Raw genomic sequence first — 25,620 nt, 5'->3', positions numbered from 1 at the left:
GGTAGCCAGGGAGTGAGAGGGTTGTTCATATATTTGTAAACTGTTTTTGTAAGGTTTGGTGAAAAAACACAGTGACTCTGATTAGAAGGCTCTGACAGCTGTATTGGCAAGACTATGGATGTTCATTTGGCAAGGGAAATGAGAGCCTTTGGGGGGCTTACTAGGCATTAGAGATGCTCCTGTCAGGGGACATGTTCACTGCTCTGTATAAAAGGTTGTCATATCGTAGTTGTGTTGGAGTGGTGTTGTGTAATGAGGTTGCTATTTAGAGTGTGACCGTCTCTGCTTGTTTGATTTGAGGTAATGAGGCTAAAAGATTCTAAAATAATGGAGTTTCTTAAAAAAATCAGTAAGAGTGAAAAAAACCCAGTCCTACCTAGTACTCAGTACTTTTGGATTCCACTGTACATTTCTACCTTTAATGTCATAGAACCATATGATCATTTAGGTTGGAAAAGACCCTTGAGATCATCAACCCTAACCGGTATCCCAACACAGCCAAATATACCACTTAACCATGTCCCTAAGTGCCACATTTACACGTATTTAAATACCTCCAGGGATGATGACTCAACTACTTGCCTGGGCAGCCTATTCCAAAGCTTGACAACCCTTTCAGTGAAGAAATTTTTTTGTATTAAACCTCCACTGGCATGCCTTGAGGCCATTTCCTCTTGTCCTGTTGATTGTTACTTAGGAGAGGAGGCCAACTCCCACCTCCTTACAGCCTCCTTTTAGGCAGCTGTAGAGAGTGATAAAGTCTCCCCTGAACTTTCTGTTCTCTGGGTTAAACAACTGTGGTTCCCTCAGCTTCTTTTAAGACTTGTGCTCCAGACCCTTTCAACGGCTCGGTTGCTTTTCTCTGGACCTGCTTCAGCACCTCAATGTTCTTCTTGTAGTGAGGGACCCAGAATTGAACATAGTACTAGAGGTTAAAGGCTTTTTTGTTAAATCCAAAGGCCTTTGCTGCACTGGAAATTCAGGTAAGAAGACCCAGAAGACCATGGAAATCTTGTTTGTATTAAATTCAAAGATGTGTTTTCAAATTATTTAGAAATTATTTTCCAAATGATTTGTCAATGATCAGATTTAACTGTATTTTTAGTTAGAAAACAAGCAAACCCAAAATATGTGCCGCTTCCCTTCCCAAATTACATTATTTTCATTACTGTTTGGATGTTTTTCATTCTCTTTACAAAACAACAGGAAACCTTACCTAAGGCACACTGGCAATACCAAAGCCCAAGTGTGCATTAGACACCTCAAAATGTTCATTTGTGTATGGCCAGACAAGGTATGGCTGTACAGCACCTGTGTGAAATCAGAAGAGTTTAGTCACAGCATTGCCGCTGTCAAAAGTCCCTGATGAACTCACTGAGCTGTTTATTATTTAAGTAACAACACTGTGTAAGCTTCATTGTTTGAGCTATGCCCCTAGAATGGGGAAACAAAAAAGTTAAAGAAAAATCTCATGAAAACCATCTATTGTATTCATTTCATCACCACTAGGTTGGGGTTTTTTGTTGGGCTTTTTTTTGTTTGTTTGTTTGTTTTTTTATTTTCTTACAGCTGTTAGAGTTGGATTTTATATGGGTAAAAGAAAAAAAACCAAAGCAAAACAAAAGCTCAGCAAAAAAAATCATTACAGAAATGTGATAAATTTAGCATGAATTTTTCATATATCTGTATAGAAAAAAAGCACCACTTACATCCAAGTTTGCACAGCCAATTCCTTTTTGTTGCAGCAGTTGTCTGTTGTCTGCTGATGCATCCAGGGATGTGTTATTCCACTCAGATAATCATACAGATTTCCTATTAGACTATCATAGCTTTCAAAGCATAACTTGGTTTTTAGTTTTAGATTTGCTGAATTCTTAGTCACTGTATTTTTAACAGATTTTTTAGTAAAAATTTAAAAATGTTTGTAACTGGATATAACCAATTTAATAAAAGAGAAAGGAACAATAACCAAAACCTAAAGATGCAGAAGCTATGAGCAAATCAAGTGCATTTCTTCATTAATTTTCTGAGTGGTTGAGAACCTTTCGAGGAAGAAAGATAAAATTTCTATTGCTGACAATACTTCAGGCATGGATTCATTTTTTTGGTGATGAATCTATACCATGTCCCTCAAAGTGTGGAGCTTTTGCTCCCAACCTGGCTAATGAGTTGAGCTGTCACTCAACTCTGAGCGGAAGCCACTTGAGCACCTTGAAAACCTAATCTTGAGGGAAGGGCATGGTTGAACAAAAGGAGAAAAATAGGAAAAGAATGAACAGGAAAGCCAGAATATCTCTTCTCCTTTCATTTTTCTAACTCACCTTTCAGTTTTGAGCTCTGTAACAGGGTAACAGAGTTGCATATGTCTGCATTTTTAGTGTCTTTGTATCTATCACATGTTAATTTCCCCCAGTTTTTCATGCTGGCTTTATATTTATGATTCCCAAGAAAGGTAATGAGAGGCACATCCCTTATCCTTGTAAACTGAAAATTTAGAGAAACATTATGTCATAGCCTCAATGCACAACTTTTAGCTCACCCAGTTAATTAATTCTCCTCAGAATATGCTACCGTGTCTTTAATTGCCATTTAGATGTAGTCTTTTATGTACCGATTCGGAATGATTAGATTCAAAGTAATTTTGCTGTTACGCTATAGTGACACTGGGTATTCTTTGATTTGTAGGATATGTTCTTCAATCTGATTACTTTGTCCTTGTCTATAAATTAGCCAGGAAAACAGCAGAGTACTACTTTGTGCCTATGTTTCTTGCAGCTAGATAAGTTAAAAAGACACATATGATGACATGCTCACTTTTGGGGCTTTGTTGTGTTTGGTTTTGGAGTTTTTTTGAGCAGATTTGTAGAGAGGTGAAGCTTTCACTTCATTCAGTGGAAAAATCAGAAACAAGTTACCTAGAAAGCATTCTCGTTCTGGATCTCTGTGTGACCAGCAGTAGGTGAACATCTCTCAAAAGACATTATCAGGATTTTGGAAAACAAGGGCATAGTAGGCTTGGGAAATGAATATGAGGTCTGAGAGATTCCTGACAGGCAACAACAAACATTCAGTGAACGATGGTATGCAGCCATGGGACAACTCTGTTTAGATATGTCATTCACACTATAGCTTAGGCACCATTAAGAGTCCTGAGTTTATTCTGACTAAAACATACAACATAATTCCTTGGTTGAAACATGAATAATCTTTAGATGCTATTGCAGTTTAAAAATCAAGCTAAAATAAACTTCTTTTTCAGTTAGACATTTAGCGTTGCATAGTAGTTAGACAAAATACTACAGTCTAAGCTCCTTATAAAACAATATATATTAGGTGCCAGAGAAGGCATAACAGATGCCATCTCTCAGTATAAAAGTAATTTACAGTTTCAAACATAGCTGTGACTGGAACATACACAAATTATTGGAAAAGAGGATCAGAGGTTATAAACTCTCTTTTTGTTACTAGATTTCTTATGTCTAATATTTCACATTGAAATCTGCAGTTGGGAATTGTTTTATAATGGTCTGCTTTAAGTTTACCTAAACTTTTCAGAGAAAAGTTAGACTTCAGCTAAAAAGTGTCTGTGGCTGATGTTGTGATCTACCAGCCAAGTATCTCATAAGAGAACAATGCCCCACAAATGATTTTCAAAATTTTATTTTTTGACACTGTGAAAGGTTAAACCTTTTGTATTTCTAATGTCTCCCATGCCAAATTTTCATGTGTTTGTAGCAGGTTAATACAGAAGGGGGTTGACAAATCTTGCTATAATCACTACCCCATGTTGCTTTTATTCTCCTTGTCTGCTGCTCATTTTGGTTGTGAAAAACCCTAATATATCAGTGACGGGAGGTCTGGATTTGTGGCTGACTGTTATAATTACTCCCACTGAGGCACTGTCAATAGGATTAAAATAAAGATTCTAGACCCGTCCATTGTAGATGAGGTCAGCAACACTAGCAGTGGGAGTACTGTTTCTGCAAGCTGTGCTTTTAGTCCTGAGTTATGGAACCATAGACATTAATATGAAGCAAATATTTGAAAGCTCCAATGGAGAAAGACCAGCTCTTTTTTTTTCTGCATTAGCTAAAATATCCATCTGTAATAAATAATCTAACAGAATCCATCTATGTCCTGGCCATACATATATGTATGTTAATTTTTTCAAATATATCAGAGCTCCAGAGATTTTCAATTACAGAACAATCCATTTTGCATTTTATAATTACTAAAGTCTTTGCAGCTGCATAACTTCATCCAGGAAACATCTGCACACACTCTTTGTGTATACATCATTTCTGTGAAAAGAGGGTTAGCTGAATTCTCTTTAATTTTCTCAGGCTTGGAGAAGGTAGAAAGGTAGGGAGCTGATTAAGATAATGGAAAACAGATCACAAGAATGGAGAGTTATGCCCACACAGATATAAAACAAATTCTAGTCACTGCTCATAGGAAAAAATACAATGTATAGAATCACTTATAATATAGTCAACTTATTCAAGTGAAGAGAGAAGGGAACCCAGGGGAAGACCTGAGCCCTCCCAAGATGGGCAGTCAATTTGCCACGGTTCTCAGTGGGACTGGCCTGGTACCCCAAGTTCATAGGTAATACTGATGTTGTTGAAACTCTGTGATTACTCCTTTGTCATCCTTTGACACTGACTTTGGAAAAGTATTGTTTTTTAAACATTAGTTTCATCTTAGTGTGCATAAAACTGTCACACCACTAAGGCTTACTAGTGATGGCAAACTCCGGGAATGGTGAGCAAACCAGAGTAAACAGACAAGGTCTCTTGCTCTGCTAGCACAGTATGTCATATTTATTTTCATCCTCTTATACCAGTCTACTTTTTATAATGGGATCAAACAGTAATTAGTGCATTCGCCTCTTTAATTACTTTCATTTAAACTCAAAAGTTATTATCAAAAGCCATGTTCAATCAAGTGTCTAACACGCTGAAACAATTCTGTGGCCTTTAAGTCTTAAGCTGATATGCCACCTGGAAGCCTTGCACTTCAATAAATGGAATTTTTTCTTTTTTAATTGTTTATTGTAGTAGCAAATCATTTTCTTGATTAATGTGTCAGTGCCCTCTAACTGTTTATTCTTTCTCCTTTGCTTATATAAACATCAATTGTTACATATGTCACTCATGGCTCTCACCATATTTCCATCATTGCTCCCAATTTAAGTTCCCTAGCTATCCTAGACACAAAATGAATCTCATGGTGTTTATAGTGAAAAGGCTACATAAAAATGCATAGTACTTAACACATCCTTTTTTTCCTTTTTCCTGTCCCACAAGTGCAACTCTAGACTGTTGTTTGCTGCTGTCTACATCTGCCTTCATTCCCTTCTGCAGAAGTCCTTGGTTTTTTTTTTTTTTATTAATATGTAAAGAAGAATATACATTATTTTATCTCTACCGGGCCACTAAAGCGTGTGATGAGCTCACAGCAGAGAAGCTGCTATTCTTCTCCATTAGGTGCAGTCAGCATCTTATACCACAGATGTGGCATCATAGTTCTTGTTAGTGTGTGTTAATTCCTCAGTATTTACTTTTGGCTTTGCAAAATTCCATTATTTACAGTATTTGTGTAGCCCCTTAAGGGATACCAAACATACTGGCTAAAAGTGTTTGCGAATGCACTGACTGCAGTGGCATATGCTAAACACGTTTCCAAGTGGGCACCGCGCACTGATGCTGCAGCCGTGCCCAGCCGTGTGCCAGGCCCTACTGTCACGATACATCCTTGTTATGGCTGAGTGCTACTGGATGGACCAGAAGAAGGCAACTTAGTCCAAGCCAAGAAAGACTGCTGGTATGATTTTCACAAGGTTTTTTCATTGTATACAGCCAGAATAGCGTACTTCTTTATCTAGGGCTTGCTCAGTTTCAAACCCCAAGTCCAGGAAAGCTCTCTCATCCAAGAGATTTTTGTCCACATTGTCTTTGTATTTCACACTGGAACTCTGCCAGCTTCCCAACAAGAAAAGTCTCTGTTTCATGGAGGAGGTGAGAAGATTTGCTCTGAGGAGCAGCCATGGCTATTGCAGACAAGTAAACAAGTCCAAGGTGCTGGTCAGCCCTGGGAGGGTCACTGATGGACAGTCCCTAGTGGTTTTGAGGCTAAGTGAAGAATCGTGCCTTGGCTGAAGCAAGACTTTCTTCTGTATTTATTGTTGATTTTGCAGTATATGGGGAAAGAATTAAAACGTAATTGTGTTGTTTTAAGCTGGTTGAGGTCAGACAGGTAGGTGCTCTTATGTGTCTTTGTGCTGTCAGTAACATCTTAGACTTTGGAGCAGCTGTTTGAACAAAATGGGAGCTTCATCTGGGAAGAGCTGTTCTGTTAAATTAGCAGCCGTAAATGACACAACACAGTGAATGGAAGGGAATTGTATTCTGTGCTGGCTTTCTTGCCTTTCTCCCCACTCCTGTGCTGCCTTTTCAAGTACCCCAGAAGCCCTTCAGTTGCAAAACTAATGCTGGATCTTAGCTTGCTTGAGGAACATCAAATGAGTTCACATTTTACTCAGATCAACAATGATGAGGATTAGAGCTACAACATCAGAGTGCCATCTCACCAGTCATATGCCCCTGCATATCTTCTGTCATTGCTTGAGTTCTGTGCCCTGACTTACAATATAGGCTCCCTTTACAGGGAAGAAGTGCTGCTGCTGAGTGCTCTCTGTACTAATAAAATGGGTGTGATCAAATGTCATATGAGTTGCCTGAAGCTTTGCCATGAGATACTTTTGTGAAAGAGTAGCTGTCTTTATCGCCTTTAGATTTGCATGTACAGAGCTCTGAGTGTTGTTTGGCTAATGTGTTTGTTTCAGGTGTTTTACAATTAGCATTTTTTAAATGTCCCTTATGGAGGTAGTAGCAGTGGGGATTTTATACTGCCTGTCCCTGTAATCTTAAAAATATTACATGAAGAACTAAACTGAATCAAAATATGTAGAATTAAAATAGTGTAGAACAAAACAATCTAAGTTGCTCATAAAATAAAAATATCCACCAAAGCAATTTGGCAAGGCAGGACAAAAGGGAGGGGAAAAAAGATTCAAACCAGTATTTTTGAATGATTCTTTCCCATCTGTTATCTGTATAGCTGACTGGCAAGTTCTCACACCTTCGTAAATGGTCTGTGCAACACCATCTTGGTAGAGTTTTCAGTTGTAATTTTCTTTGCAAGGACAATGGTATATGTTAAAAACAGATAAGGACCCATAGGTCCCCAAGTTTTAAGCAATGGAAGTACTCCACTGCTAGCCTGAAAAACACAATTTAATTTTATGAAGAAAGATGGGAAAATAATTTAGTTGTATTCCTCCAATGAGTACTTTTAGTTACAGTGTACAGCCCTGCATACCCTCCTTTCTAAAGAATTACAAAGTTTTTAAAAATCTTTTTAAAAGTGCTGTTTTCATACTGTTAAAAATTTTGATGCTGGAATATTATGCCCCTTATATCTCTGGGATTTATTATGAGTTAAAGGGATGGTTATTAAATGTCATCACAAGCCTCTCAGTGGACAAAAAGCTAATGGAATGGTAGCATGATATGAATGCCTGAACCTGCTGCCTGCGTTACGCTGTGCGGGAGAATAATTGGCTTTCAGTCATGTAAACTAGTCACAGACACTCAGATCCTTTGAACTCTAATAAGAAATGCACACTTACTTTAAATAGTGAGTGACTAAGCATATAAATGTCTTGATCAAGTCATCAGGAAAAAAAAAAAAAACGAAAAGGAGTTTTTTGTTTACATTTTGTTATTTCTGTCCGAAATCTTTATTTTACTCTCTGCATCTTTGCCTTGTAATGTTCCCTGCTGAGAAGGACAGACTGGAAACACAGTAGGGATCTTTGCCTTTTAAGTTGCTCTTTGCTTTGCAGAGGACTACATGTTGGAAGTTCCAGGGTATTTGTCCAGCGTTATGTTTGGTATGAAAGGAGCACGACTATTTAAGAAAGGCGGGAAACTAATATTTGGTAAATTTAGCTACATTTCTATTGCGAGTACTAAAAAAAGCAGCCTGAAGTTTAAGTGTATGTTTTGAGGTACATGTATAAAAATCAGTTCAGCTTTTGTGTTCTTTGGTCAACAAATTCTGAAACAACCTTGGATGAAAGTATAAAAGCATAATTCTGAGTTGAATTTTCCACAACTATGAATTCACAGGTCATGTTTATCTAAAGTGCTTCTCCAAAATTCTTTTTGTTGTTTTTTCTAAGTAGCATATATAACAGCTACTGTGGCAGAATCAAGCTATAGAACATTTTACAAGCAGGACTAGATTTTCTTCTAATGCTAACTTGTGCCCCTTTGTCAAAATCAAAGGCTACAATTTTTGCATGCTAATTGGCTCTGCCAGAGAATTTATCTTCAATCCACTGGGTTTTTTTCAGCACAAAAACCTCCAAATATTATGGCAATTTAAGCATATGTTTCTTAAAAAACTTAGTATATTGATAGAGTTATAGCCCAAATTTCCTACTGGTGTGATCCACTGTTGATTTACATAACTCATCAACTTTAATCTACTGTTATCTTAAGTATTGCTGCCTTTTATTTTTTTCTCTGTTGTGTAAAATTAATCAGACTAACAGACTCGTGTTGCTTTAGCGACACTATGGGTGCAGTCCAAAGGCTGTTAAAGTCAAAGGTACTCCTCATTGACTCGGTGAGCTTTGGATAAAGCTCATTGTTTTCATGCTCTTTGCATCACTGCAGTACCAGACAACTGAAATAACTGTTCCAAATATCAGTGTCTTTTGATACTTTGCATTTCTGTTCTGAGAAAATATCCAAGCAAATAAGAATATAACCAAAGTAAATTCTCTCCCTCTGAATTCAGAATGACTATTTAACTAGCTTTAATATTTTGATACCCAGTACAAAGTTTCACCCACTGTCCCTTTCCTTTGCACACAGGCGGTGGCTTAAGAAGGTTAGACTGTCTGCTAGGGTTGGGGAAAAAAAAAAAAAAGACTAAAATAGTCTGGTTGAAAATGCCTCTGCTTTATTAGAAAGTTCTGGAGGACTTTTGTGTTTTGTTTTGCATGTTGACAGTGTTTGTAAGTTTGCTCATAACCTCAGTGCTGAAATGGAGTCTTTAGTGTGTTTTCAGTTTTAGTGTTGTCTGATCCCCACTTCCCTCTTCCCCATTCCCTACAGTTCTCATAGTTTATACATTCTTAAGCTGGCTGTCTAGGTTGCAGTGCTCTGCGTGTAAGTCTAATAGTAGGTGTGTTTTATGTGTGTTTCTGCCTTGGGAGCTGTGGCAGTAGCTGCAAGAAGCATTTCTAAACGTCGGTGTTGGAACACAACAATTTTTAATTTCATGGGTTCACAGTGGAGAAACCAAAGTAAGAAATTACCTTATGCGCATATTTCCTATTGTCTACCTTTTGTCTTTTTCTTGAAAGTTTTAGTAAGTTAATTTCAACCTACTTGTCTCTTTCTGTGAAACTGGACGAACCAATTGAGCAGTTTATGCTGTCTGCTCTCCTCCTCTTCATGTTCCTACCAGAGTCATCTTTTAAACAAGCATTCACGCCTCATTCTTTCCTCAGGATCAGGGTTTGCTGGTGAGTTACAGCTTCTTTGGGTTTCTGAGATCAGGGAAGAATAAATTTTGCTCTGAAACAACTAGTTCAGATACCATAAACACTTCAGTGGCCTTAGAGCAAATCTCAGGAGTGTTTTCCTTTTGTTTAGGCCTATTGCAGGCATCCAGATGTTTCACACCATTGTTGTACTCTTCTTTGGTGAAAAACAAATGCTTCTTGTATTTATGTGGCCCTCTGTTTTAAAATAATATACTGCCAGCTGTTGAGGTACATATAGCATATACTTGAACGCATAAAAATGCCACAAAATCATTAACAGCATCATCTGAAGAAAAAGAAATTGTGAGCATATCTTGCTTGAGCTAACATAACAGAATGGGCAGTTTAGATGTTTACAGGAATGTGTACCTCATGTGACTGCAACAAAAAAATATCAGGATTGAAGTCCATGCAAATCTAAACCTTAATTTGTTTTGTTCTGCCTTAGCTTGTGGCCGTGGGTTCTACAAATCCTCCTCACAAGATCTGCAGTGCTCCCGCTGCCCTAGTCACAGCTTCTCTGACAAGGAAGGATCTTCCAGATGCGACTGTGAAGATAGCTATTATAGAGCACCTTCTGATCCACCATATGTCGCATGCACAAGTGAGTGAGTCATGAATTTAATAGCAAAGGACGTTGCTTAACCAACCAGGTGCAGCCACTTGCAGGGAGTAGTTTTGTCTGGCTTTTCCTGTGTTTGAAAAGTACATTTGCAATGGTAAAAGAAACTGAAAGGCAGAGGACAAAAGGATTGACAGTGAATATGGAATAGGCATAAATATAATTTTCATGTTTGCTTGATGCAGCATTGGAAAACACTGTGTGTTGCATAAGTGCATAACTCACTGCAATAGATAGAATACAGGCCTGGTTTTCCCTAAATTGTTGTAGACAATGTGCATTATGTGATATAATACCAAAATTAGTAATGTGAAAAATGAAAAGTAACCTCTGTGGGTCTGCACTTGGATTGAACTGTAACTGGATCTGACTTAACCTTCTAATTGCAAATAGATTGGCCTAGACAGATTGTTGGTTCAAACAGTGGAAGTCTCCTAAATCCAAAACATCACTAAATATCTCTGTAAATCATATCAGAGCTGATAACAAAGGAGTAGATGCAGCTTGTGCAGTATGTTTAGAAGAGATAAACAAATCCCATATTTGGAAAACCTATTAAAGAGAACCTTTAAGGTATATTAACCATTCGTTTTAATTGCACAGAAGAAAAACAGCTAAAATCCGTTGCCGTAAATATACAGACAATTGTTACTCTGATGTCTTAATGGAAAATAATAAAGCTCTTACCAAATGAGTTCAAGAAAGCTTTTATTCAGCCTGTACTAAAAATAATGAAATGTTTATATGAAGAAAAAGGCTTCAACTGTTTTCTATCTCAGTAATTAAAATGCTACCTGTGTGTCCCACTGTGGTTTTGTGTAATTACCCTGGACTTCTTTGTGTATTATGTAGGACCTCCATCTGCACCACAGAACCTAATTTTCAATATCAACCAGACTACTGTGAGTTTGGAGTGGAGTCCTCCTGCAGACAACGGGGGAAGAAGTGATGTGACCTACCGCATTTTGTGCAAGAGGTGCAGCTGGGAGCAGGGCGAGTGTGTTCCCTGTGGGAGTAACATTGGATATATGCCCCAGCAAACTGGATTAGTAGATAACTATGTCACTGTCATGGACCTGCTAGCTCATGCTAACTACACGTTTGAAGTTGAAGCTGTGAATGGGGTTTCTGACTTGAGTCGTTCCCAGAGGCTTTTTGCAGCTGTCAGTATTACCACTGGCCAAGCAGGTAAGTTTTCATCACTTATGAATCTCAACACTGTGAGACTGAGAGAAATTTGGAACATGCAAACTATAGATGCAGTAAATCAGGAGCATGTTCAATGTGTTCTGGCTCATTAATCCTTTCACCTTGCCAGCTATTTAATTTGAGTTTATACTATTTCAGGATAACCTGGCCTGTTTCTTGGCCTCAGGATTGCTTTCAGAAAACATTCACAAAGACTTAAAGAAGACACACAGCTTTGTTATTATATAGAATTTCTTAACTCTGGAACTTTTTTGTTGTTGTTGTTCTTACTTCATTATAGGTAATTCCCAAGTATTTGAAGATAAAAAAATAGATGTGACAGCTCTGTGCAGACTTCCTTTTTGAATTTTTTAAATGTGCATGGGAGTCCTAGGTCACTGGAAGATGACTTGGATTTCGGATGGTGTTTTCAGTGTTAATGTTTTCCCTCAGGACAGTATTTCTGATTTATCTTATATTTCCAGATATTTGATTATGAGATGCAATGAGAATGTGATGATTATTCTTTGTTTCTTCTATTTATCATAATCTGACAGGTGAAATGTCAGGGGAAATAAAATCAAACTAGCATATCACCCCAGGGAAAAAAAGGGCTTTAGTTGTCTGCAGCTGAATGGAAAAAAAAAAAAAAAAGAGAGAATTCTCAGATTTAGGTTTCTGAAATGGCGAGTTTTTTGTTGATAAAATTACAGGGCAATAGCGTGCCATGGTCATAAAGAGAGATAGTAAAGCTAACCTTTTGTAATTTGAGCAAAAGATCTTAAACTGAATATTATTTGCAAGATCTGGCTTTCAAAGAAATGCTGTAAAAAAGAATATGAAGTGAATAACTGAGACAATGCTTCCTGTAAGGACAGCTGACTAATATTTTAAAGGATATTTCATACTTATATCTTGTAGGAAATTTCAATGACTGTGATCATGCTATTTTTTTTTTTTGTTTGGTGCAGTAGAAATGATCCCCTAAAGTAATGTTTTGAACCAAGAACAAACTCACCAAACAGGGTAAATGAACAAACAGGAAAAATTGTAGTTATTTTTTACTTTAAAGATAGTCATCTCAAAAAAGAAATAAGGGACAAGAAATTTAGTTCAAAACCTTCCTTCTCTCCCCCCAAATTTCGGACAGTTTCTATGGTTGTTAAAGTTAGGCTGGAGTATTTATGGGATATTTAATCTCCCTATATTGCTTTCATGGATTCCAAATGCACATTTCATATTATTTTGAAACCATCTCTGTGGCTGAAAGGATTGGTCTCTGTGTTCGTTCAGTTCTTGAAGTTTATGATGAGGTTTTCAGCACAGAAAACTTACCCTGAAACTATTTTTGCACCACAGATGATATTATTTTGGCACCTTGATTTTTCATCTTCAGAATAATTCTCTATAATTCTTCAAACATGCACAGGTGGACAGTGTTCTGCTCTCTGTAGATGAATGTACAGAGCTATCACATGAAGAAGAGGATTTGGACTTTTTTTTATTCCGCTGAATCAAATTGGCTTTACTTTATGTGCTTTGATGGTTCAGTGGCACACAGGGTAAAGGAAGAAACAGTGCAATTTAGTGGCTAGTATCACATCTGAGGAAGATGAAAAAGCCTTAATCAGAAGTTTGCTGTGTTTTCCCCAAGATAACTCATTATCATTCATTATCTTGTGTTGTCATAGTCATAGATTTACAGGGGTTTTATTAGGCCAGAAGATATAAGATGGGTATCCCGTGCTATCCTAGAAGTAACACAAGCTATGTGATTTTATGAAATGATCCTCATATCTAGCCCAGAGATTTTAGTGAAACTATAGCATGCATGTATATATTAGAGACAACATCTAGACTTTACAAAAGATTTAAAGCAATAAAAAAATCTTCAATCTCCTAGACAAGCTTTGTAAGACCATGCATCAGGAAGCAGGAGATCTGACTGTTTTTTCCCTACTCTCCAGTTTACTGTGGGATTATGCACAGGCCACCATTTCCCAGGATTTGACACTGTCTAGAGAAAAGGTACAACTGAGGCTTTGCCTGTTTAGCACTTCGGAATATAAAGGCTTCCAATTTGGCATCTAAAAGGAATAGACATAGGGGACAGATTTTGGAAAAAATAAAATGGCTTTAAGCTCTTTTTGTTGTAGTTTTCTCTGTAAAATGAAGGTAACCTTCACTTTTCCTTACCAAGCTCTTCAAGATTGTCTGATTAGAAGCACCACATAAAAGCAGCTTCTTTTTTTTTTTCACTGAATTACAAAATTTGTGTTAAAGAAAATACAGACGTTCAGAATAAATGCAGTTAGCAAAAGGAAAGACCTCTTTTACATTATTTTTGCAACAGCATGTTTTGGATCCTAATACTGATTTCTGTGGTTTCTCAAGGAGGAAAATATTTTAGGTGGAACAGATTGATGACTATAATTGAACAGAAAGAGACCGGTTGCTCAAAGGAGGCTGTTATGCTTCTGTGCTTCTCTTTTATTTTACCATGGAGAGAAAGAAAATGTTGGATTTATTTATGGCCAAGTAAACTAGGATTCATGCAGGTCTCATTTGTTCCTGTGTGACTGTTCTATACTTCTGGCAAAACTGACTTTTTCTATGCCCATATTGCCTTTTATGTGTGTAAATGTGTCTAACTAAACCTTCTTCACATGTTATTATGCTAGCACAATAGGTGGCTATATATAATTACTGGGTTCACCAGTTGCACAGAGGATTGCAATGAGATTTTCCCTTTTTAGTTTTGGCTTAATTGAATTGCTCCTTTGTGGCTATAGTCACAAAATTCAAATAATTGTGTAATGATAACAGGAAATTATTGATAAAAGAATGGGGTTATAGAATATATTCAGTGTTTCTTCACCCACATGTAACAAGCTTCTGATGAGACAAAGAAAGCATGCCACATAAAAGAACCAGGTGGTGGATAAAAACCTATTTATATTTGTGGAAATAACACAATAAAATGACTGCAAGTGGGTAGGTATCCTTTCAAATCACTTACATATATACACATATGACACATTGCTTTTCATTCCTTGTTTTAAAAAGGCTTTGTGACTAGGCTATCAGTTGTCATATGACATATTCTTTTGCTTCAGCCAAGAACCACGAGGCTTTTGGTTTTGCTTTGTTTTCTTTCTTTGATCAAGATTAAGTGCACTAAGTCCCCCTGGAGTAAACCATCTTGTTTCATATCTTGCCTATCCAGCATCATATAAAGAATACAGGATGTCATCCCAGTACTGCAAGGTGATCTATGAGAACTCCTGCATCCTTGTAGAGTTCAGATTTAAATGTGAATAAGCTCTAGTTATGATAAATGAATGTACTAAAGAGCTGCACCTGGCCAATGGCTGACAAGTACTACCTTTGCAAGTTTACTGAATGGGTTTTTACCAAAGATAAAACTGACCACTTCCCTAATAAGATAGTCACCTTTCGATTGTACTGGTACTTCCTTTTGATCCATCAAATTCCTTCCCAAATTTTACATTTTTTTCATACAACACCCAGAAGGTGAATGTAACTTGAGTAGGTTTGACTGCAGATGAATATTTGTTGTATTTTGGCATTCATGCATTTTCATTTTACAAAATATGCTTCAATAACAATTTTTTATTTTCTCTGTTGACATTTTTGCAAAGATAGTGTGTTTTTAAAACTATCTTTCTGCATCCTTTCGTCTGGAATTTATCTGAATGAAAAATGGACTCATCTCTGGTAAAGGGTGATAATATACCCAACCTACCCTGACCTTGATAAAGCTTAGGATATTTTGAATGAATACCGACATTTTATCAGGGTTTGAGCAAATTTAAGTGTGTATCCTGAGCCAGTTTAAATTGTCTTTATAGTCATTGAAAAGGAAAAACCAAATCCAAGGAGACACTCATCATGCTTTATTACCGTAACCAACCAAGATAAGCAGAAGTTAAAATCCAATGCCAATAACTGTCCCTGTACTCTTTGCTCTTGTGCAGGGAGCACTTGCTAATGCTTGCTGCTTCTTCACAGCAAGAGAAAGGTGTCCCACAGCCCTCTTAGGTCATGCTGTGCCTTCAGATGCACTTAATGCTGACAACTTCAAGTGGTTAAAAAACCTGATTCAGTTCCATAATCAAGGCTTACCCTTGAAAAACATTCTTTTTTAGTAACAATTTTCTTTGTATATGTTGATTTGCTGCTATTCTGTTTTTACATCTTAGAGTTAAATTTTAAGACCTTTTGCTACAAAAAAAACCAGATCCCAAATTTCACAGTTAAAAAAACAAAGTAAGCTGAATTTTTCAAATTGGCATTATGCCAGCAACTTGAACTGAAAAAAACATTGCATGCTATATAATCATGACTATTAGCAGCAGCACTGTTGATTTACATGACAAGAAGAAATGGCTGAATGCATAAGTGCAAATCTGTGGGGTGAGTTCTGCCTTTCTTAGGTAATTCTGAAGTCTTTCTAAATGAGGGAGACACTTTGCATTCTCTCACGTTACATTCTCCTTTTGTTCTTGCTGCTTATAATTTTTCTTTGCTTCTTTATGCTTTTTCCCCATCTCTCAATTATCCCTACTCATTTTTTGAAGTCTCTTCTTTCATAGTCTCTGCACTATTGACCATCTATTTGTTTCCTGTTCCCTGTCAGTCTCATTTAAGCCTGACTTTTCTTCAGCAATGAACTGTCCCCCAGCAGAGGCAGCAATCAAGAAGATTGATGCCTGCGGCTTTCCCAGTCACTATGACCTCACTGTTCTAGTCCTATTCTCACTTCCCTCCTTTCCCCAGGCCATTTTGATTTCTTCCCATACTGCCACCAAGTTGTTTTAATCTACCTTCATCTACATCTTCCATCTAATGTTCACTTCTGGTGATACATGACAGCTTATTACAAACAGCTTCAGTGTTCAACTCCACATTTCTTCAGTGTTTTCCTATTTCAGTGTAGCTATAGATTTCCTTGGCTATTTCCTGCTAATGACTTTACTTTTCGAGCTATGCTTCATCTTCTAACATCCAACCGTAGATCAGTTTTCACACATTGATATGGCTACATCATCTATATATATATATTTTTAAGCAATGCTTCATGTAAAAAGAATTCAGATTATAAAAGTAATGTTTTCTTTTTACCAAGTGTGTTCCACCTGTTGAGCTGGGGGAATTATTTTATAAAAGATCACTTTTAAAAACTATTATTCACTAAATGCTTTAATTAAACTGAGGTTTTTAGAAACGTGTGATGATGACTGCATTTTGGGTTACCTTTTTGCTTAGTTTATTTAATGGGAGCTATATGGATGTCTGTGCTTAATCTCAATAATATTTAAGATATATTTTAATGTTTTAAAATTTTTTCCTAGACCAGTAAGTAGGCAGAGAGCATAGCTGTGTAAGTGTTCTGCACTCCATGGTCGTCAACTAAAAAGGGAAAAATAAGAGTAGAAATAGTTGCATATGATATTTACTATTCTTCTACTTTTTTAGATGTCTTTTCAGTACCTTAAAATAATGGATTGGGTTATTTCTGTGGGGCTAAGACTGCCTATTGATCTGCAATCACATTACCCTGAACTAATATCACAGATTTTTTTACAGGAGGTGATAACTGAGTTTATGCTTGAATTAAACTGATGGATAAAAACTTGATAAGAATTCCAGTCTCTGTATAGCAAATACCATCAGATCAAGGAAAGCAGCTTGTTCATTCACTGATTGTATCAGGTCATATTTAATATTGTGACATCCACAAGGTTATAGAGATACTACAGAATTGCAAGGTTGGGGCTTTATTATTAGATTATTAAATGTTAGATTTTTCTTCAAGATTTTCACAAAGAAGGAAACATCTGTATAGGATATAATATGGTATGGCACATATATTTGAGAGTTTTGATGATATTTTATATACATATACAGAAAATGTATATTCGATAAAAGTTCGGAATGACAAGTGGTATGTTTTATAAAAAAATGTACCACAGAATAGCTAGTTGATATTAATTCATTTTTTTCCTACTATTTAGTTCTCATATGTTCCAATATTTTTCCCTGAAAGATAAGAGAGATAAAAAGCAAGCAGATGCAAACTGTGTTGCTTAGGGTCTGATCCTGCACCGCTGAAGTCAATGGAAGCTTTGTCATTGACTTCAATAGGAGCAGGATTTGAACCTTATGCTCTATCAGAACACCCAGGATCAAAAGCAATGGGCGCTCTGTCATCCTGAAAGGAAATTTTAACTTCATATCATATTTTGAGTCTGACTATGTCAGGTTTTTGCACATCAGTTTGTGACTGAATGTAATTTGAATTTTTTGTAAAGTATACTAAAAATATGTTGGAGTTTTTTTCTCAAATGGATATCAGAACTCTTGCCTTTCCAGCTCTGTCATAAAATCTTTTTTGAAAGAGATGTAATAATTTTTGCTAAGAAACTCATTTTTTTCTAGTTAAGACTATGTGAATTTTACCATAGTTAGAAGTGAAGGTAATGGGAAGCCACACCCTAGTATCACTACACAAAGGTAAAGTAAAGCTTCAGCTTCACAGAACCAGAGCTCCAAATTAGAAATGGTCTGATTAGGCTATGTATATTAAATGTTTGGTGGCAACCTGCTTGGAGAAGCATGACAGCCTCAGGGCTATTGACTTTCCTGTGCACTGAGCTATTGAAAAAGCAGGTTATGTCACCATGGTCTAATGTACACTACTCAAGAATAATTTCACCAGCTGCACAATAAAAAACTATGTACTTGAGGAAGAAAATGAGCAACATAAAGTACAATTTAGCCATGGAAAGGAGGGATTACTTTACTAATGTCACACAAAGGACTAGGAGCCCCTTTTTCTTTTAAAAACATAGACCAGCTATCTCCTCAATATTTGTGAGTTAAACCAATTGTGTTCATAAACACAGGGATGAAAAATTAATCCTGAAAGCAAGTATATGTGTTAATATCACACTGTCTGTGACCAATCTCAGAAAGGTCTCTAAAATTAAAGAGCTCCACTTACGACACCTGCTGCGTGAATTTTTAGACCTTCGTAAATATGCCTGGCTTCTTCTTTCACTTCATCCATAATTAGATTTCTTTTCTCATGGCCACAAGTTCTTTTCAACAGAGTAGAAACTCTTTGCACTTTGTTATACTCTTTGGGAACTGTAATACGTAGTTCTGTGAGGACTCAGCCAATGTCAAAGACTTTTAAGATAGCTTCACTACAAAGACAAGAAATGACTTGATATATTTATACGTGATGATACACAATCTAGAGCCGCTGATTAACTTATGTGCAAAGAAAATACAATTCCACAGACCTTTGACTTTCACAGCAGAACTACATCTCCAGATCTTCCTTTTACTGCTTCCTGTGAACTGTAGTATGGTAACTGGATGCAGGATATAAATAAGCACTGGATATCATCAGTAGGAACTCTGAACTCAGTGTCGTTTGTTTGTTTCAGACCTTTTGAAGAATTCAAGTGCCACTGTCATTAGAACAAACAAAACCTTTTAAGTGCTCAGATGCTTTTTCAATGAGAGATGAACATCACTGTTGAAAGGCACTACTGCCAAATGTGAAATCCTAATTAATGTTGAATGTAGTGAATTAAAAAATTCTTAGACTGCAGCATCTCTATATAGTGAAGAATTTGATGACATCATGTCATTGAGCCAAGCTACTGTAATGACTCCTGTGGAAATCTTTAGAAGAGAGAAGGTAGCTTGTGGAGGGAGAGCTAAAGAAGTTTCTTCATTAAGCTTAAATGATGCCATGTAGAATTGTCCAGCAATTTAAGACAGCATATTTCCAGTTTGCTTTTTTAATATATATTCTCTTTAGAAAGAGAGTCAGAGATTGTGCTGCTTCTCTTTTGGAACACATAATATTTTATTAAGTTAGTTACTTTATATTTGTTGCGTGTGCCAATAAGCCTCCTTTTTTAGAAGGAAAAAGAGAGATTTGGCTAAACAGGCCCTCAGTGGAAAAATACAAGTCTTCTTCTTCTGGCTTATGGCCTTCTGGCAGTTTACAAAGTATTAATAGCCCAAGAATAAATGGTTCACCTCTGGCAGGAAAGGGTGAAGGTAGACAAATTCTGTGAAGATCTTTCTGATGCTATGGGTATGCATTCTGATGATGGCGTAATAAGAAAAGGAGACATCTTCCCTAATATGGCATTGCTGACTTACCCACTGTGACAACCCATGGGTGTCAGCAGATTTTTCAGGTGCTGGAATAGTCTCAGTAATTAATAGTCTGGACAATTTTTGCCAACTTTGACACGTCGCTGCCATATGTAGTTTCTTCTGCTTTGTATGTGATAGAACCAGCCCTGACTCCATAGGGCATATTCATAGTGGAACAGTTTTATCTACTACTCTTTAGTGTATGTGTTGTTTTGTACAGTTAAGCATTTCTGTAGTCTTTCCCTGTAACAGTCAAAATATCTAATTGGTTCTATTTCTAGAGAAAACTCTCAGGGCAATTTACTGAGGAAGCAATGGTTGAAGGCTGGAAATTGACAACAATAAAAGTGTTATCCCAAGTTCAATTGTTAATGTTAAGAGAGGAGATGCTGATTATCTTTTTCTTTGCTTCGTTAGTGATGAATGGAAACAAATTTGTTGCAGACAGCAATCTGGTGGAATGATGCAGAGCTATCTATGAAAACATCTGTACTAATCCACCAATGCAGTAAATTATAGCTACAAGCAAACGACATTGATCCAAGAGGATCATTAACAGCTTTAACCAACTGATCCAAGTAATAGGGTAAATGAGAGAACATTATCAAGATCTGATTTTTACAGCTGTCAACTACAATTGTTAAAACTTGGTTACCACTTTCTCTCAACTTCAACCATTTTATGACTTAAATTTAGTGTATTCTATTGTGGTCCGCCAACAAGGATCAATTAAGTGGTAAAATACGCAGGAAAAAATTGCCCAGTGATCATGCACTCCATTTACCAGGAGGTCAGTCACAAAGGGAGAGATAATTGCTGCAAGCCAGCAAAATTAATCGGGGATGAGCCAGAAAGGATGATGTATGTTCTGTGACAAAGTACGTGACAGAGATGTACGTATAAACCTGTAGCTACTTGCCTTGTTGAGGACACAAGGACGAGAGAAGGAGACATGTGAAAAACAATTAGCATGGCTTCAGAGTGAGCAATTCTTAATTATCCATAACATGTCGACATCAGATAATTAGTGTCCCAATTTTTAACAATATTTGGTCATTAACTACAGTAGAATAAGAAAGATCAAGAACAGAGCCATTTGTCTGAGCTAAGTGTTACATAATGGTGTCTACATGTGAACATAATACAACTAAATCATGCTCATGGTAATGACACAGAAATCTTCTTACTGTGGGACCAATATAAATGTCCTAAATTTGAGCTTATAACAAGCTGCTTTTTGTGTTTCCATAAGGTAGTTTGTTTATATTGGCAGCCTGCAAAATGAATCAGACTTCAGAGATAGCTGTAGTTTCAAACTCCCTGACTTGCTGCTCTTGATTTGTACATTTAAATTTTCACAGCAAGTGTCGTAAGTCGTATGACTCAGGCCATTTTAATATTAATGGTAATTAAGAAAAGGTCATTTCTATCTCAGTTTTCTAAACATCCAAGACTCTATGAGCATGCTAAATGCATGTCTCTTTGGAAAATTTTCCTTCAGCTCCTTTATCCTCTGTCAATGGTTTTTGACCATTTTAAACTATGTTTGACAGAGAGGTAGAAATATTAAGATCTTACCTGAAGTCGACAAAGATCTCATTCTTTACTGAATGAGCTAAATCATCTGTCAGACACAAAAGAATCCACATGTGCAGAAACACTGAAAATCTTAAGAAAAAATATTCACAGAACTGCTTGAATTTTTCTGCTGTTAATGCAAGAAATCTTAGAAGTGCAAAGTGGGATGTTTCGTATCTTACTTCCATCTTGTTTCTGCTATATAAGAAAAGGAGAGGGAGAGACAGATGCACACATGTGTACATGCACACACAGAGGTACATATAGCTCAATCTCCTTTTAATTACTCTTTCTTCTATCCCGTTAGTGTATTTTTCAGAATTTTTAAGACAGATCTCACTTCCTCTTAAGTAGGTTTAAGAATAGGGATGAGGTCCTGTCACTGTGATTCTTAGCTTTGTTTTGTATGACTCCTCCTAAACTCTTAGCTATGTTTCAATAGCTTGTACAAAATTATCCATTGAATCTGGTGTTATCTCTCACATGTATGCATTTGCAGCAGCAGACCCTTCAGTTTCTGTATCTGCCATCTCATGTCTGCAGATGGATCTATTTGCCATCTCTCCTTTTGACCTTTTCTGTCTGTCACCTAAGCATTTCTGGTTTTTTTGAGAATCTCATTTCCTAATGCATCATGGAGAGCTCATATTTTTTCATAGCACCCAAGCTCCTATCAGGCAGTAGTGGCTGAGTCAGCAGACCAGATTCAGAGCTAGTAAACCCTGATGCTTATGTGGAGAAATGCCATTTATTTCGCTAAAGAGTCTATTTAAGTTCATACAGCCTCTAATCATGGCTGTGAAATGAGGAATTGGATGCTAATATTTCAAAGCCAATGCTGTAATGATGTGTCTCTCTGGACCTCCTGTGGAATTATTCCAAATATTCCCTTGTGTAGCTGAGATCAAAATTTCACCCTTAGTTCTAATTTTTTGTATTGCAGCTTAACTGATAATGAGGAGGGAAAAGTGTCATTGCACTTTATATTGTCTAGAGTTAATCACATGAAATATTTTAGGGCTAAACGTTATGCTCTTTGATGTTGGCATTAAACATTAGCATTTAAATCTTTGGTGGATATTTACACTGCTGTAGTCAGTGGAGATTGATAGGTTTCTTTAGGGAGTGATTTGGAACAGGAGCCAAGTTTAGGAATTGTGCATTGACTCGTCCTTAATTACAGAGGAAGCGTTAGATTACCTTCCCTATTTAGCCACCTAAATTAACTGCCAAAAGTTGATGACTTGAATGCCCTCTTCCTTCCACCCCCCACATATGCGAGTGTTAATTTCTGCCACAATGTTAGCATTAAATATTTACATGATTTTATTTATTTTCAAGAAAATACTAAGCAAGCAAGGAAATTTAAAAATACTTTATTGTCTGTGGGTTTTTAAAACTCTAAAAAGTAATTTGCTTGTCTTATTAATAATTCGTGTTCTTAAGAGTCTTTGAAGCTGTTTACCAAGGACTGAATTAACCAAGGTGCTTAGTGAGGATATTCATATACAGGTGTGTCCTAAAAATTGGGATATTTCACTTGATTGCAGTTTATAGCCTTAACATTAAAAATATTTTAAAAGTATAAAACACTTATTCAGTGCTTTATTTTTATTGTAATGCTACTTAAGAGTTGCCATCAGGAGGGCAGCAGGTGCCTTATTTTGCCTACGATAATGCCGTGATGGCCACTTATAAGTGTTACACCCTTCAGTGTAAAAAACGAATTTGATCAGCCATGCAGTGGCACAGAACAATTACAGTCAGATAACCTTCAATGAGCAATAAGCAGAGAAAGTGAACTCCTTCACCAAACTCTTGGAGGCTGTTTCTCAATGTTTTCCCTAGCAGGTACCCCAGGCTCTCAGAATATTGTCACACTCACAATGCTTTGGAGGGTAAATTCTGTACCCCAAAGAGACTACCTTTCATACCTATACAGATATGTCGGTGGTGATCTCTCAGGCAGATATGTCCTATCCCATTTAGCAATCTATAGATCTAAATCAATAGCTCAAACTCCACTGGGATACCAGCAGACAGGCAGTGGGACTCTTAAAGAAACTATAGGTGTTCCCTGTTTGCCAATGTCATGCCTGCTTGAAAAGGGATCAGGGTTCATCCTCTGTTCCTGGCATGTCAAGGCTCATGCTTGCAAAATTAACTTCTTTATCTCTCTAAACAGTGTTCCCATGTTGAGATTCCCAGAATTATGCCCAACTAGCTAAGCATGCTAACAAGCTAACAGTATGGACAAGCATGTGTTCATACTCCATTCTCAACTCTAGCACCATTTACTTTATTAGATTAAGTTTACCAAGTCTCCTGAGGTATATTTATAGATCAGGAGGTCTATAAAATTTGACTTCTTGCAAAATATTGTAATGAGCTAATCTCAAAGTGATAAGCCTATTCATAAAATCAGCACAGCTCCTTTTCTGGGGGAAATACCACAGCTGCCAGCTGCAGTGAACTTAGTAAACTGGTACCATGTCTCTATTGGTCACATGGTCATATAAATTTCTGTGAATGTAGAACACTCCTGGGAACAGTCATACCTTGTGTCATAAATGCTATGTTGAAAAAGAGTTATGATTTCTATTGGACCCACAGAAAGGACTTCATTTTGTAGTTCCTATTTTTTAAGTTTGAGTTAACGTTTCAATACTCACGTACATTTTCCTTTCCTCTATTCACTATGAAGCCTAGGAAAGGTAAAAATATTCAGAGGATGCGTAAAATAGTTTTGAAGATATTGATAAAGCACACAGAACTGTTGTTTCAAAATGTGGGAAGACCTCAAGTATATTTTTGATAGAAGGAATTAAGTAAAGAATTTTTAAAAATACTCTCTTGCCTCCTTTTGCTCTGATTCAAAGTCAGTGGTAAGTTTCTCTTTAACTCTCATAGGTATCTAAGCCATTTAAAATGACTAAGGACCAAAAGGGTGGCACAAAATTGCTTTCCATTGAACTACCTCTGAACTGTCAGTATTATTCAGTACCACAACCTAGAGAGCTAGCACACATTAAAAAAAAAAAAAACAAAACATAAAGAGAAGGTTGTAATTATTGAAATTTTTCATACAGTGGTCCTTTTTCATACATTTTATTAATCAGATGTTACATCTAATGTAAGATTGTTTTGAAATTTTCTGTAAAAATCTGGGATCTGGGAAATGCTTACCCATGTAAATGCTCCGTTTTCTTCAAGTAGGGAATAAATGCTTAGGAATTTGCATAAGCTAGCTGTAAAAAATTACTTGATCCAGTGGTTTTGGGGTTTTTTTCTGCGTTCAGAAATGCATGTAGTGTAATGTCTTGAACTTAATCGGCGTATCTCAGGGGGAGCTTTGGTGTAAAAGGAGTGGATTTTGACCCATGTAGCTGTAGAAAGTAAAAGTCAGTGATCTCCATTAGACTGTATATCCCGCTGGGTAGTATCAGTTGCCCTTTTGTTATTGTAAGCTCTTTCTCTTACCATTTAAATAAATATATTGAAGCCAAAGAGTTAATGACAAATTCAGGAAATCTTGACTTAACAGTGATGAAGTGAGATGCGTTCTGTGCCATTCAATGTACACAATTTATAGCCCCGTTTGATTACCGCGGCATGTCCTCCGCCTGTAAGGATTGCACCCGGGGGACCAGTCAACTTATTAATTCATCACTTGCTGCCTTTCACGGTGCAATAGTCCTTTGTGGCGTACAAGCAGAGAGATCCTGGAATCTGAAGGCTGCTGGCCGACTGGTTCCACTCTAGCTGCCCCTTTGTGTGCAGGCACAATGCTGGCAACTTTTCCCTGGGCTCCTCTTTCTCGGAGGCCGCATTACCCTCCTTTTGTCTTATGACAGGAGCAAGCAGCCATGGTTACAGGGACTTCCAGGGAGGAACGGCCTTCCACAAGTTAACCTGTAGCTTTTTTATGTGCCTTTTGATTTATCTGTCACCTGATCCATCAGCAATGAATAATTTTCATGGAAGGTGCACTTTAATTACCTTCCCATTTGACTAGCATTATCATGCCCTATCTAGGTAATTAATCTCACAAAGTATCCAATTTCAGTCTTTATTGCTGGCAGGCAGGCCTTCTGAATTATATGTGCTTGAATGGGCATTGGGTCTGTTGTTAAACCAAATAGGCCATGAAACAAATTTTGGGTCCTTTCTTTTTTCTGTCTTTTTTTTTTCTCTTTAGCTTAATGGGTTCGTACAGATGTTGTGGTCTAGTTGCTTTTGTTGACATAGTTGAGATTTGCATAATGTAAAGCAGGAAAGGGCAACGGTAGAAAATGGTGGCTGATAAAAAAATAAATAAAAGTACAGATCATAAAAGTCAATCAGTCTCTGAAGAAATAGTTACAAGGTTGTGAAACTAGGTACCAAAAATAATCATTTTTTT

General features: G+C 36.9%; 1 protein-coding gene across 1 annotated transcript in view; it reads left to right on the top strand.

Moving 5' to 3' along the window:
* The window catches only part of EPHA7 (EPH receptor A7), a 162,880-nt gene that overhangs the window by 44,549 nt on the left and 92,711 nt on the right, over window positions 1-25,620 (top strand). Inside the window, 2 exon segments of the mRNA XM_032105092.1 lie at window positions 10,074-10,229; window positions 11,100-11,435. Of these exon segments, the coding sequence (XP_031960983.1) occupies window positions 10,074-10,229; window positions 11,100-11,435 (492 nt within the window).

This window comes from Corvus moneduloides, chromosome 3 (assembly GCF_009650955.1).
Source record: "Corvus moneduloides isolate bCorMon1 chromosome 3, bCorMon1.pri, whole genome shotgun sequence".
In the NCBI taxonomy this organism is placed as follows: domain Eukaryota; kingdom Metazoa; phylum Chordata; class Aves; order Passeriformes; family Corvidae; genus Corvus; species Corvus moneduloides.
This window is presented reverse-complemented; position numbering and strand designations above follow the sequence as displayed.